This window comes from Malus domestica, chromosome 04, assembly GCF_042453785.1.
Source record: "Malus domestica chromosome 04, GDT2T_hap1".
Taxonomy (NCBI): Eukaryota; Viridiplantae; Streptophyta; class Magnoliopsida; order Rosales; family Rosaceae; genus Malus; species Malus domestica.
The window spans coordinates 16,050,036-16,065,149 of NC_091664.1; the positions used below are offsets into that span (position 1 = coordinate 16,050,036).

Consider the following 15,114-nt stretch of genomic DNA (forward strand, 5'->3'; position numbering starts at 1 on the left):
TGGCGCAGGGAAGCATTTGGAGGAAGGTGGTGGCGTAAAAGAGAGAGGGCAAGTGGGACGTAAAAGAAAAGAGAGATAAGCAGTAGGGTAAGTAGGAAAGGCGACAAACACTAGTACAAAAACATACTTGCGCGACGGAGCATATTGCGCCGTGCAAAGTATGTTTACGCCGGTGACAACAAAACGTCACGCAAATACATTTTGGGCAACATAACTTTGCGTGACGAAGACAAACGTCGCGCAAAACAGCTTCACGTGACGAATGCACACCTTCGTTGTGCAATGTTGGGAAAAAAGTGGTAAATGTCTTGGTTTACCGCCAAAAGTTTGTGCGACGCACAGGTCGCGTCGCGCAAACGCTCTTTGCTCAACGTCGCGCAAATGCATTACGCTAGTTTTTTGTGCTAAACAAAGACTTTAACCACTTTTATTCCTAACCTTGAGCGATGAAGGTGTGCATTTGTCTCGCAAAACAATTTTGCGATACATCAGTCTTTGTTCCGCAAAGTCAACGACTTTTTCCACATCACTTAATCAGTTTGGGAGGCAGCAACTGCAAACCCAGTTGCAGCAGCTACCTCCATCCCCCATCTCTCTTCAAAACCCTCTCCAATCCCTCCCTTGCTCTTAAATTCATCATACAAATATTTCATCTCTCTTCATCATGCAATCCCTCCCTTGCTCTTAATTTGTTGTAGCTTTCAGAGGCCATGTTGGCCCTGTCTAACAGATCAGGTTTGAATTGATATCAATTCTTTATGTTTTTTTTAATGCAATCCCTCCCTTGCTCTTAAACATGATGTAAACTGAATTAAACTATAACACCTGTATAAGTTTGTGTCTCTTTGGATTGATGATTTCTCTCTAGAAGTTGCCTAAAGTTTTTGTCCTGTATATGTCATTTTCAGGGCAGCGTGGAGAGAAGGCCATTTAGTGGCTAATTATTACAAGCAGTGAGGTAGTGAATGAATTGTCTGCATTGTTTTTTCCTATCTTTGTCAAGTGAAGTTTCATTGGATGGTGGTTAACATCGTGGAGAGAAGGCTATTTATAGGCAGTCACGTTTTTCGATGGTGGTTAACTGCTAATTATGCTATGCACTTGGGTTCTTGTTGTTGCATTGGATGCCTGCATTATTTTCATGGATTCTCAGTGAGGTAGTGAATGAATTGTCTGCATTGTTTTTTCCTATCTTTCTTGGGTAATGACATGAGCTTAACTTCCTTCTAGTGTGTGTTCTATGGTTTCTTGCTTTCTCCAACCCTTCAGAGATTTTTCATTTTCTGTAATTTTATTAGATTGGGGAGCTGTTGTAGGATAGTTTTCAGAGTTGTATTGCAATGTTAAAGATGTATTTTTGGATTTGATTCTAGGGTTGTATCATATAGTGGGTGGACCTCTTGTTCATTAGGTTTTTCATCTCAATTTTAGTTCTTTAATAAAATTCCATTTCTCAGATATGTGGAGTCTGGAAAACATAAGGTAACACTAGTGGTTGAAGAAACTTAGTGGATATTTTGTTTTGTTGTCTTATCTTCAATCTGAAGTGTGATTGGCAATCGCATGGGATATTTAAATTGTAAGGGTCTTCAGCCAACTGCTGGTTAATGAAGAAGTCGACTAATTATATTGGTTGACCTTCCATCCAGAAAACCTTCTGGTTTTGGTTCTTCTCTTTCGACAATGTGTCTAGTCAAGCTCCATTTAATTGGACCCAGGGTCTCAGAGTGAACTAATTTTGGTCAGAGAACTAGGCTATCTCTCCACAGTCTAAGCTTATAGTGTGGTAAACTCTAGTATTAGTACATTCTTGGCATAATTTGATATTATAATCAAAGTTGGTTGAGACCTTTCAAGCTTCTTACACATGCTGTCATGATATCTTCAATGAATACCTAAATCTAGAACAAAGTCTCAAGAAATTTGCAAATTTTTTAATGATAGTTTTTGGTTGAAATAGTTCGATACCTTGTAGTGTCAAAGTTGTGTTTTTTTTCAATGCAATAAATCATAAAGAAATCAAATTGATTATTATTAAAGTAAATATAAAGTTAATAGAAAAATTATATATTTTGAGGATGAATTAAGGGGGTCTCAGTAAGGCTGTCATTGTCATGCTTCCCATGCTATATAATTAGGTGCATAAGGACTGTCTATGTTTGATGATTGATTTGTCCATGTGAGATAGGCCATGATAATTAAAGCTTTCTTAGTTAGATTGCAAGTATAGAATTTAATAACTACACTAAGAATATTGTCAATGTGTTTGAAGATAGCTTTTGGATAAACATCAAGTATATAGATACTTAGAATTGTTTTCTTACATGTATTTTATGACAAATAAAAATACGACAGATTAAATTGATCTTCATCATGTTAACTTGCATACCGTGTTGTATGGCCACTTTGTTTGCTGCACTTATTTTAATAATAAAAATATAAAATAGAGCTCTGTTGCACATAAAGAACGCATCACGATTGTGACCAAAATAATCAAGATACACATAAACAGAACATCTGATCCCATTGGTTTAAAGTATAGTTGACATCTTTAATTATTATTGTTTCTACCGTTGCACTACTACTTTATATATATGTGAACAAATGCAAGAAAGGATATGATATTACTTTGGCTGCTAATTGATTAGTTTCAAATGCAACAAAGGATTAGTTTCTAATGTTATAATTTTATGGTTCAAAAAGTGTATAGATGTCGCAGTTGATCACTCGTCGTCGGAGTGTGACCAATGCGCCTCCCGCATTATCAACATCTACTGCTCCAGGCATGAGTGCTCCATTGATTGGAGAGCTTAAACCCCTTGTTGAGGTTACTCCTATGGTGTCCCAGGTGCCCACATCATCGACGTCATCAGTGTCGGTTCAGCCGCTCAGTGCACAGTGACCTCACCAACTTTGCCGCGATCCGGAGCCTTCTGATCACACTTCCTCGGCATCCAAAGTCGAGGGTGGGGGCTCCCAGCCATGTAGTTTTTTCTAATTCTCACTACGTTGTATTTTTTTTCATTTTAAAACTATTATTTTTATGATTGTGAAAATGTGTTGCGGGTTGTGAATTACTGTTTTAAGGTTTAGGTAAATGATATACCATTAGGGGAGGTTTTGCCGAATTTTCTGTAGAAATTTAAGCTTAGGGTTGTCACCATTTAAGTTTTTTTGGGTAGCTAAAAAAAACACCATGGGGCCTAATTGAATGCTGAAGCCAGCACAGAGCGTATGTCTGTAGGCCGCCTTGATCAAGATTGCGTATGACTCGCGACATTGTGGAGCGGCTACCTCACAGCAGCATAGCAGCGTCGTTACTAGTTGTGGTTATGTTATTTGGTGGTGTTGTCATGTGCAGTGGGAGTCTTGGGCACAAATTCCCGAGGAGACGAATAAACTTGTGCGAGACAAGTTGTCAGTTAGTAAATTAATGTTTAGCCTTTATCAATTTTTTTTTTAATTTTGTTTACAAATATTATAAACCAAAGTATATTATCTTAATATTATTAAATTTCTTACTATTATTTTATTGTTTTTCATATTTGTAGGTCAATTCTGATCTTCAGGTCATATCCCTCGAGGCCATCGCCTACTTAGAGGAGACCTTAGGAACCTGGTATAAACATTGGAAGAGCGATCTTCACGTGCATTTTAAGCTATGGGATGATCCGGAGATTGCTCACCTAGAGGGTTGCCTAACCGAGTTGGTGGACTAGCCGGAGGATTGGGAGTGGCTCTGCAAACATTTTACGGACCCAAAATTTATGGTATGTACATAATATTTTAATAATAATTTATTACGGTTTTATTTATTTTTTAAGATTTTTTTAATAATTTCTTTCAAATAGTCGCCCTAACATGTATATTGTAAGTTTAACAGAAGAAATTTGTTACTAGCAACAAAGTTCGGGAGTCAAAGACACTTCTTCACCATTCTGGTTCGATGCCTTTTTCGTATAGGGTTAAGGCGCAACGTCAAGTAAAAGTATATTAATTTTGAAATTTTATACAATTTATTTTTTATTAATAAAATTGTCTTAATGTTTTTTTCTTTAGCAGTGTTCTAAGTTCACAGAGATCAACACGTTCAAGGACGTTTACGTTCGACCCGGCAATGAGACCACTAAGCAGCTTCATGTAAGTATATGTAATTGTTATTATTCTTATATTTATAAATCGTTAAAATATTAATTATATATTGTTATTAAACATTATATGTTTTTTCTTTACTATTATAGGCTGCTATGGTGGAAAAATGCGCTGCTATTCTCCAAGAATCAGCATCGCAGCTTCCTCCAGAGATCCCGATTGAGGACGTCACTGTACCGGAGGATCCAGGTCTTTAGATCCTAACTAAGGTCTTGGATCAGAAGTTCGGTCATCGTCATGGCAAGATTGTTCGGTGTATAGGGAAGGCGCGTGTTTGTGAGACGGGTGCCTCCTCTTCCAGATCGGCCACATGACAGGTTAACGCCCTGAAAAAGGATCTCCAAGAACACCAAAGGTTTAGTGTCTCTAATTCTCCACACCAAGGATTTAGTGTGAAGAGAAGATGGATGACTTAGAGAGATTTTTTATGCTAGTAAAAGTCTCCCTAAGTGGCCGGCCTCTATAGAGAAAAAAGAGAGAAAATGTTTCTCTTCTTTGCCTCAAGAAAACCCTAGTGAGTAAAAGCTATAAAGATGACTTTATACTACCTCACATGTGAGTGGCAACCTTGCAATTAATCCAAGTTTGCTTCCACTCCCCCTTATGGCCAGCCTTGACTTTGTTATTGGGCTAATTGCCCATTTTGTTTTAGTTGTCATACAACCTAAACATAATGGGCCTTGTGGACCAAAACACTTTTGGGCCCCCGAGACCCGAAACTAAATTGAAAGCCCAATACGAACCTTTTGTATAATTAATTAACTAATTACGAACCTTTTGTATAATTAATTAACTAATTAATTAATCATGACCATTCTCAATTAAACCATTGAATTGCTTATCCATCTTATTTATATTTCTTCACGTTCATCCTTACTCGGTGTACGATCCATTAGGTTCCAATTAGTGAGGCAATGGGCGATTGTTACTCTCAACGATCGATTGTGAATTGAAACCACATTTCAATTCTCCCTTTGATGAAGATTAGAGTTTGCTAATCTTCAGGACTTCCACAAATCATGAGTGACACCTAGCAGTATGTCATGACTACCTAAGCTAAGTAGAAATGGTTGGAGAACCTATCCAGTTACAATTACAATATACAGTCATTCTCTAATACAATACTCTTAATCACATTGTTTGAGTGATAGTTTGTTTCATGTCTACTATATCCAATGTGATACTTCTTTATATGATTCAATTGAATATGATTTAGAACAAACTTCCAAAGTCACATTCGTATGCTTTGGCCAAAGACTCTTGAATCATATCTCAAAGTATTCTCCTTCCACCATGGAAGGTTAGAGATCCCTTATTGTGCATTCATATGCCTATATGACTAGATAGTTTGACCCCAACAATGTCATAGACACTCTCGATGAAATGTCTGTGACATAATCAAAGATCAAGGACCTAACCATTAGACATCTATGATGCCTCAGGTCAAAAGACTACTTTGCATATTGTAACTTACGAGTTCTTACATGACATGTATGTACGAACTCTCTTTTGATCGTAGTTCAGTGTAATCAATTACCTTTTGAGCACCTATGTGTTTCTTAGTGTCCAACACTAAATGACTTAAGACTAGTCATACTCACGCTTGAGTTAACATCACACATACTAACCTTAGCGGATTGTCAATGCCCAATTGGCAATCCTATGGCTATAAACGTTTTAGGAATGAACATAAGAAAAAGATCTCGTTAATCTAACTTACTTAGATCACTTCTCTCTTAGATTAAATACATTCCTTGGATTCCCTTATTGCTTAAACTCATAATACAATAAATAGTGATTAACAATAAGCTTTGCCCTTCATGTCATAGAATGTCCCGAAAATTTAGTTATTGTGGATGTGATTTTATGGAATTGCTCTTAAAGGTTACTAAGGTATGTGTGACTTGCTTAATTTGAATAATTTATACATTCCTAAGTTTTTGGAAAAATTGAGTTGGATTAAAAAATTGGTTTGCATTTTGTGTGGTTAAGGGAAGGACACACACACTCAAAACAAACCTCACTCTCTCTCCTATCTCATGCCCTCTCTCTCTTCCCTATCAGTTCACTCTTCCTCTCTCTCCCTCTCGAACTTGTACGGACAAGAACCAAAAACCCTCAAATCTTCACGGATCGACGTCAAAAATGTGAGTTCTTTCATCCTTGCAACTTCCTGAATCGAATGGTACTATTTTTAGAATTGGAAACCCTCGAAATCACGTTGAAACCGTAACCCAGTTTGATGTCACTGTTCATGCACACGTGAATTGTTGATTTTCAGGGAATTCTAAGCCTACAGGGAGCTTAGTGAGGTCCTAAGGAAGCTCGGAGTACTTAGTTTGAAGGTTTTGGACATCGGGATCGTAGGGTTCGAAGCTGGCCAGTTTTCTTGGATTTTCTCCGGTGAGATTTCGTGTGTTTTTTAGCCTTAAATTAGTACATCGTGATTCTACGTGCTTAGGGCTTCATTTTGGTATAAATTGCATAAAAAATGGTTGAGAATTGACGAAGAAAATGAAGCTTGAAAAATCCCCAGTTTTCCAGCGCCGGCGAAACCAGTCTGGCGACTGGAGGAAGGAGATGACACTCGTGGGGGAGCGTGGGTCCGTGCCCCTCCCGACGCGTGGGGGTGCGTCCGGCATTGAAATTTTTTTCTAAAAATAACTCGACGTCCGTGACGTCGAGTAGGTCACTGTGGTATATTCATATACCCAAATTGAGCATCGTATGAGAAGTTATTACGTATTGTTGGTTATGTGCTTTAAATAACGTTTTTATAGTTGTTTCGCATATAGGTGAGACCTATCCTGAGGAAGAGCGTGTTCAAGGGCGTCACGGGGGTTACGACCCTTCGACATACCAGTGAGTGGGCAGTTATTTTCTGTTTATACCTATATACTACTGATTTTTCCCAGAAATTGAATATAAATGAAAGTATGTTTTAAAATGCCGTGCATGCATATTATATGAAATATATGAGTTATTATTTGATACATATATGTGAAATGGTGCTGTGGACGCACAGGTGAATATCAGGTGAGTTTTATGTTTATATGGTTTATTGATGATGTGAATTGTGTTGAGAGCTCATAACCTGCACCCTTGGTGTTAGTGCTTATATTATTCATCCCGCACTACGCGCTCACCTTGGATCCAAGTAGGTGCATGTCGAACAGACCATTAGAGGTGGTTCCGACATGTCGTACATACCATTAGAGGTGGTTCCGACTTGTAGGTGACTTTAGATTATTATACAGTTGTTGATGAGAGAAACACTAGAGTGTATTCTTACACCATTCTTATCGTACAGACTACTTCAGGTAGTTCCGATTTATGTGCAGAGTAGTGTCGTACATGTCACAATAGTGACTCCGGTTGGGTTAGATATTGAGCTATAGAATTAACTGTACAGGACAGCTGCAGGGTCTTCGGTTGATTCAGTATTTCACCTATTATATTGATGCATCCTTATCATGTTTTGAATCATAGCATGACATATTCTTGAAAAGTGTTAAAGACTTGTGATTTGAGTTAATTGTTGTTATATGGTTATATATATACTATTTTCTACAGTGAGGGGTTAGAAGTGTTGTTTTATGAAATATTTTCGAAAAGCTTTGTTTTACTGACCCACTCAATCTTGTTTTGCGCCCCTCCAGGTTATAGTTAGCAGCGTTGGTGGCCCATGAGGATTCCCAGGGTGTACTGATAGACTACTTAAATGTAGGACTCACCTTCAGGTGTTGTAATTTAGTTATGGTCCTACTTGACTGCACTTAGTACTTATGCTCTGAATATGTGTGTTTCATACTTAAACTCACTCTAGCATGTTAGTTGGATATTATTGCTAGTAGTTGGTTTTTATTCCTTCGTATTTCTTTTATCTTTTGCTTCCGCATCGTACTTTTTGGTTACGTCACGCTCACGTGACGGCCAACACACCTTGATTCTAGGATCGGGCTGTGTCACTTCATTAAACATATAATAGTTTAACACAATAAGTATTCCAAAAAGCTATTACATCAAATGAGTGGCTTTGTGGGCATACTTCCAACAAAATCCCGATGCCAGCACCTAATATTGCTCCACCTTCGACCTCCTAACCATTTCGCCCAGCCGATACCCAGTAGCCTAATGTATCAAACCTAGAAGATTACTTGTAGTTTTTTCTTTTATGTTCGGACATCTTGTATGTACATTTTCATATATTTTATAATTAAAAACTTTTTCTTGGTTTATTAATTATTTTTTATAATTTAATTACAATATTTATAAAAAATTAAATAAAAAATATTTTTGTCAAAAAACAAACAAATAAGGGTTTGCGCAACGAAGAAATATCCTGCGTCGCACAAAGACATTTTGTGCGACGCAGGTGCTCTCTTCGTCGCGCAAGCCCTGCTTTCACTGCCTTTGCGCGACGATTGGCGCGCGGCGCAGGTTTCGTTAGGCTGATTTTCAGGCAACGTTCTTTGACTTTGCACAAGGAAGGTACCTGCGTCACGCAAATTGTTTTTTGTACTAGTGGAAGGAGACACGACCGTGAGTTAATTGGTATAATATGGGATGGACAGCAACTAGCAATGACATTTCCACGTGGTTTCCACACGAACACCTTACAATCTATAAAACCCATCTCTTTCTGGACATTTTGGTCATTGGAGTCTGTCTCTGTGATGGGAGGATTTTTGTGTTAGTGTTTCAAATCAATCAAGTAATTAGATATAAAAAGAATTAAAAATACATCACAACACGTATTAACTTTATATATCACCGCAATAACGTTCATTATTGACGTAATCTCTAGATAGGCCAATTTCCCAATGCTCTGAGCTTATATTTGTTTTGTAGACTACTCGGAAAAAAAACTCCGCCTGAGGCCGTCTAGGTCCCATCTAGGTGCTAGCAGGTTGAAAATCACCTTAATTGATCCCTAGAGCCTAGGCGCTAGGTTGTTGGAGACTGCCCCCGATTAATCCCTAAGAGTTTGAAAATTAAAAAATAGCGTTTAGACCTGCTTAGGCACCCTGCCTAGGCCACGACTCTCATATAGATAAAAAAATACGTAATTTTCGTTTTGCATTTTATTTTTTTTAATAAATTGTAAGAAACTTGTTGGATACTTGAAAAAAAACACACATTATATGCTTGTTCCCCATGTTTTTATTATGTTCTATACTTTATAATCTATATGTCATTCTATTTTGCAATTTATGTATTCCAATGTATTTTTGAAGTATAAGCAAACACAAACACTTATTTATCCGATATATAATAAATTTACTTAAATCTACCTAGGCTCCCACCTAGGCGCTAAGCCTCAACCCGCCGCCTAACTAACGCCCAACGTCTTTTAGAACCTTAGTTTTGTAGCAGTCAAAACCGTTTTCGTATACAGTTGATTGCCTTTAAAGTTTATAGTGTTGTTCGACAACAAAGCAAATCTTGAAACCTTGCATCTAAGTAATGTAGCAGTGCGGTTTTGACAGAAGACCTGGGAAGTAAGGAGGATAGATTGCGATCCCTTACCCACATCGCTTTTTCCTATTTGGTACATTTGGAAGGCCAGGTGCAATCCTAACAAGCAACTGTCGCCCACACGAACTCTTCATGCTAGCATTGGCGCCACTTCGGCTTTTTGGGATGTTACAACTTCCAAAGGTAAAAACCGCTCGGCGTGTCCCTGGACAGCAGGACATTCTGTCGCGCATCCCATGGACGACTCCTCCTCCTCCCCACACTCGGTCACACATTCCTCGCCCTCCGAGCTAGACCTAGTTTTGGGAGTCTGTAAGGGGATGACGTTTCGGTCTCTTATGCCACGTCTCTCGGTGTTTTCCCTTATTTTCTCTTTGGTTACCTATGCTTTGCTGGTTATCCTGTTCATGGCTTTCTCTACTGCCCTTGGCTTCGGCCGTGGTTATGAGTATATCGAGTCTTTCCTAAAAAGAGAAGAAAAAGAAGAAAAAACTAACATTTCGTTATTCATAAGCAGATACTCTGAAACTAATTTTCTAATTATTTACTTTAAGCCAACTAATATCATAAAGAACAGAGAATCTCTTGAAAAGGATTATCAAGACAATCCTACCAGGAAAAAGAATAAATTAGGAATTGAAAGCCATGGCGAGTAGCAGATATATACATTGCGCGGAATAAGACCATATAGATCCTTGACTTTGCCTGCCTGTCTCTTCTTCAATTCACTTTCTTGTTCCGATGGCATAGGCTTAGGTTGCTTCAACTTCACTTTTGCCTCTTTACCTAAACAGCAGGCCAAATAAATAGTAGATGATTTGGCTCCTTGTCTGCAACACTTTCAACCTAAATAAGAGTATGATCAACAAGAACAGAAATAAATTTTTACCAGCTAAGTTCAACAAGCGAGAATCTTAAAAAAATAAATAAATAAAACCTATCCATTGCAAGAATCATCATTTGCATTTGATTTTGACTGTGAAAGTGAGACGTATATTTAGTTTAGTTATATACCGCGGTTAAAGGCAGATAGTGACCTCCCAGCCAGAGCCAATTCATCTGTCAACGCGGAGAATGTTGTTACATATGGTACCCCTGGTAACTGACTCTCTTTGAGGATCAATCTTCCATTGGCCATCAACAATGAATTTTATCTGCAGTTAATATCACACTTTAGATACAGTTATTCAAGGTTCACACTCTCCTTGCCAACGAAAAAACGGTTCATAATGTTTAGCTGCTAGATGTACTCACCTCATATGTCCCTGGATAAAGCCACAGCATTGTTGACCAAAGTTTGGGTTTCCTGCACGAAAATGTAGTCCTGATGATCAGTAAGCTAATTACTCAACTAATATATTGAGCATCAAGCATATTAAAAATTAAATGAAGAAATAGCACGACCATAAAAGGGAAGATTAACAATAACCGACAATAATATGTCGACTGAATATGATGAATCTTCACTCTTCAGGAAAGATAATATGCAAATTAGGCACAACCGAAGTAACAAGATACAATAAAAGTTTAAAGCCAAATTATACAGAGAAAGAGCGTGTCAAGACCTCAAGGGTTCTATGATACTAGATGATGACTCTGGATCCATTTTAATCTGATGATGCCAACCATTGAAGCTACCAGTCACCTCCACAATCTCGCCATCTCCCTCGTACTGGATCTCAACCTGATGAGGTCAGGAAATTCCGATCATCAGGTGTAACATACTTTTAAATTTTAATTATAACCAACAATCTTATCAGTAGTTTCAGTCTCACTCTCTCACTCACTCTCTCACTATTTCTTTTATACCCTTCACAACGAAAGATCTGTCAATTGCCAACATAGTTTTTAATTATCTCAGAATCAGTAAGTTCAAACTCTAATTGTAATGTCATACAAATGCTGTCAGTGTATGTATGAGATTTTTTAATTTTTATTCTTGTCAAAAAATGCATGTATGAGAATTTGTTTATGCATGAATGATGAAGAGTCAGCGATGGGCTTTTCATTGCTTAGAAAACATCCTACTCACTGCCAAAATGCTCTAATAGCATAATTACACATACACGAAAATAAGTCCAGCAAAATGGTAGATGTGATACCTCCACTAATCCTGAAAGGCTTTCTTCAGCAGCAAGTAACTCTGCATCTTTTTCAGAGACAAGCTTTTGTGCTTTGCTGATTGCCATTTCAGCCTTGGTTTGCAAGTTTGACAAAGCAAGCTAAAGGAAGCAGTAAAATGCACTATAATCAGATCAGTGATCATATGAAACTCACAGAGAAAAAATTGCATGCAAACACAAGCAAAATCAAATGCATCATACATATTTCTATGTTGCAATACTGTGAACAAGGTCATGCCGTATAAAGGAATCTCCAAAATAGCTAATATACCTGTTCTTTCTTAATCTGTTCTTTCAACCGTGACAATTCGATCTCCTTCTGATGCTAAGAAAAGGAATATAATCGAAATTATAATCAACAATTCAAGTAGAAAGCTCAATGTGTAAGCAGAACTTTACGAGAATAGTACCAGCATAAACTTGAGATGACTAACATCGAGTTCATAGTCTCTTTCATTTGTCTGTAAACCAAAAACACAATAGGAAACGCAATACTGTTGTCAAAGTTGATGTTGCAAGTAGCATAGTTTTGAGTTAAGTAATTACCTTAACATCCAAATCCTTGTCATATAGAGAACTTAGCCCTTCAGCTGGTGAACTATCATCCCTACTTTATAAACATAAAAAAGTTCTTTTTAAGAATACACTAAAACACTGATGCACTGCAGAAGTTGACAACTATGTCTACATTGTTCAGTCATGCATCACATTTGAGTTCCAGTTCTGTAAGGTAACCTAACAATTTGGATTCTTAAAATGTCACTCTTTGGGATATTAGAACAAAATGAGGTTGAATAGTAACAACAATCAGAAAGGAAGGAACAATAATAATTAGAGAAGAAAACACGGAACTTTGAACAGATGTACAAGTTACCAACCTAAGAGAGGGATCAACTGCCATAGTTACATCCCTTCCTTCAAGCACATTTTTAGAGTGCCCCGAAGGAGTTCTTAATTGAACTTCTTCAGTGTTTCCAAATCTACCCTTGATTTCTTCAGCATTATTTTCAGTTACTACGCCATAGACATTATCTGTATCAAGAAACTCCAAGTAATTATTAAATTTGAAAGAAATGAAGAAATAAAGGAGAAAGAAAAATGAAGGGGAAGCATGTGTGTAGTAACAAATAGCATGGAAGGTAAGCATATTTAGTAACAAACAGCATGAAAGATAAGCTTACATCGGAATGATTTAGTGCTCAAAAACATCAACAGTGACAACGAACAAGAAAAGAATCACCAGATAATGCACATGAACTAAAAATAAATTACGTGAGTTGCTAAACATAATTATATTGTGAACAAATTTGAAGGAAAGGCATCTTAAGGCAACTTACCTTCAACTGCATCCAAGTCTCCATTCTGCATAAAGTTTGCCACTTTTTCCTTTAAGGATAAATTGGGTGGAGATTCTAAGGGTGGGTAATGGTAATCAGAGTTGTGACTTGATTCAAGATTTGAACTAGAATGGTCTTCCAAACCGGAAACTACGGCTGAAGAGGAATCTTCATCAATCATATTGTCAACCTTCCCATCCTGACATATAACTAAGACCTTTCCATCCAATGATAAACCATCAGCAGGCTCTACAGGCATGCCAGGACATCCATCAGAGTTCGGATCCAATCCAACGTTTGAACTACTACAAGTATTGGCTTCTTTGATGTGAACAGTAGTTGGCAAGGATAGATCATCAGGTTCGCCCAAGGATGAAGGGGTGGAAATTTCTGAAGGCGTATTACTATCAATGTCAGAGTTGAAGGGTGGACCAATTTCAGAACTCCTGGATTGGTTTTCCATTACAGAAAATTTGGTTGGCACAGAACCACTTCCATTCACATTATCCACCTTCTCACTATGACCTTCTAAATTATACAAATCAGCTGAAGATTCCACAGTTAAACAACCACTGTCATCACGGCTCGGATCGGGATGAGAAATCAAACTACCAGAATTAGTTTCCAAGACTGAAACTTCAATTGACGAAGAGAAATCCTCAACCGAATCATTCACCTCTTGATCCTGACCTTTTAAATTGTTAAGAGGGTATCAGTAACAGTTGCATAAACTATAAAATAAGGTTGCGAACGTAAACGTTGACCTGTTACTATCTTCTTACGATCATCAATTGCATCCTGAATTCCAGCAAACACATTATCGGCCTTACCAATTGTATCTTTTTTGCTTGAGTCCGCAAGAAGCTCTCTTATAAGTTTATATCCTCTCCGTCTGACAATGTTTGCAAGGTCATCCCTGGTTCATTATTTTCGATATGACAAAAAGCATCAGACTTGATCCAATTTATGGAGTCTCCGAGTCAATACTACATATATCAATACATGTATATGTAATTTGAAAAACATACTACCCGATACAGCGAATGTCAAAATTTGTTGAAGAAAACAAAAGTGGCAACAAGCAATCAGCAATCGATGACCGGAACGTTATCAAAACTTCTCAGAAATCAAAGAGTCAATTATAGTTGCAACCAAACCCTTCAATTCACAGATAAACCCTAACTAATCAACTTGAATCAAATTCTGGTGAGGAAAACAAAACAAAATTTATCAGAAAAGTGACCGAAGAAGTTTATACCTTCCGCGCTGCGAGAGCTCCTTCAAGGACGGAACGTGACATTCCGGAAGTCCGACGGCAGTGAGGAACTGCCGGAGTTCATTGCAGAGCTCGGCATTGCTCTTTACCTTCCTACTGAAATTTCCAAAACGCGAGTGAGAAGAAGTGGATAAATGAAAGAGAAAAGTGGAAGCGGGAAATGCGGACCTGGTTTTCTTCTTGACGGAAGAAGCTTGAAGCGTGAAGTGCGGCGGCTCTGGGCGGCGTTGCTGGGCGGTGAATCTGAGAGTGGATTGGTGTTGGGGGTCGACGAGGAAGAGATTCTTCTGAGAGAAGACGGAGAGGAAGGCGGGGAGGTGGGAGACGGTGGCCGCCATGGCTCTCTCTCAGTCATCACTCATTAGCTAGTCAGTGATGAAGAGGTTGTCAGCGAGCGGGGCTTTTTTCAGTTACATTTACACTACGTTTCTACGTTGGATAAGGAAATTTAAAATTATTAAAGATTTTAAAATAACGAAAATTAAAATAATAAGATTTTATTTTTTAAAATTTATATATTTTATTTATTTGGTTAACTTAAAAGAACAATGGAATTGAATACAAAATTTGTTATTTTTAAACTCTCAATCACTCTCAATCATATAAATTGAGAAATAACACCTATTTACATGGAATTTGAACTTGGGATTTAGAGGTCTCAAATTCCAAGTTTTTTTTCCACGCGAAAATTCTAAATTTCTATGTTTATGAATCCAAACAAGAAAATTGGAGTCTGTCAATTTATAAA

General features: G+C 37.7%; 1 protein-coding gene across 18 annotated transcripts; it reads right to left on the reverse strand.

Moving 5' to 3' along the window:
• Positions 1-9,517: 9,517 nt before the first annotated feature.
• LOC103433107 (protein PTST homolog 3, chloroplastic-like) lies at positions 9,518-14,792 on the reverse strand. Of its 18 annotated transcripts, none has more exons than XR_011580048.1 (14): positions 14,535-14,792; positions 14,349-14,462; positions 13,921-14,006; positions 13,091-13,780; positions 12,632-12,785; positions 12,300-12,360; positions 12,164-12,214; positions 12,025-12,078; positions 11,733-11,852; positions 11,196-11,314; positions 10,885-10,936; positions 10,645-10,784; positions 10,298-10,460; positions 9,518-10,094 (listed from the first exon to the last, which is right to left on the reverse strand). XR_011580048.1 is itself a non-coding variant. In XM_070820523.1 (13 exons), the coding sequence occupies exons 1-12, from the start codon at positions 14,702-14,704 to the stop codon at positions 10,686-10,688; spliced, it is 1,767 nt and encodes a 588-aa protein (XP_070676624.1). In that variant the 5' UTR covers positions 14,705-14,792; the 3' UTR covers positions 10,149-10,476; positions 10,645-10,685. The 18 variants fall into 18 exon arrangements, 11 of the variants coding, with proteins under 11 accessions (XP_070676624.1, XP_070676622.1, XP_008369557.1 ...); XR_011580047.1 differs by having other exon boundaries at positions 10,244-10,476; XR_011580046.1 differs by having other exon boundaries at positions 10,298-10,476; positions 13,855-14,006.
• Positions 14,793-15,114: the final 322 nt, after the last annotated feature.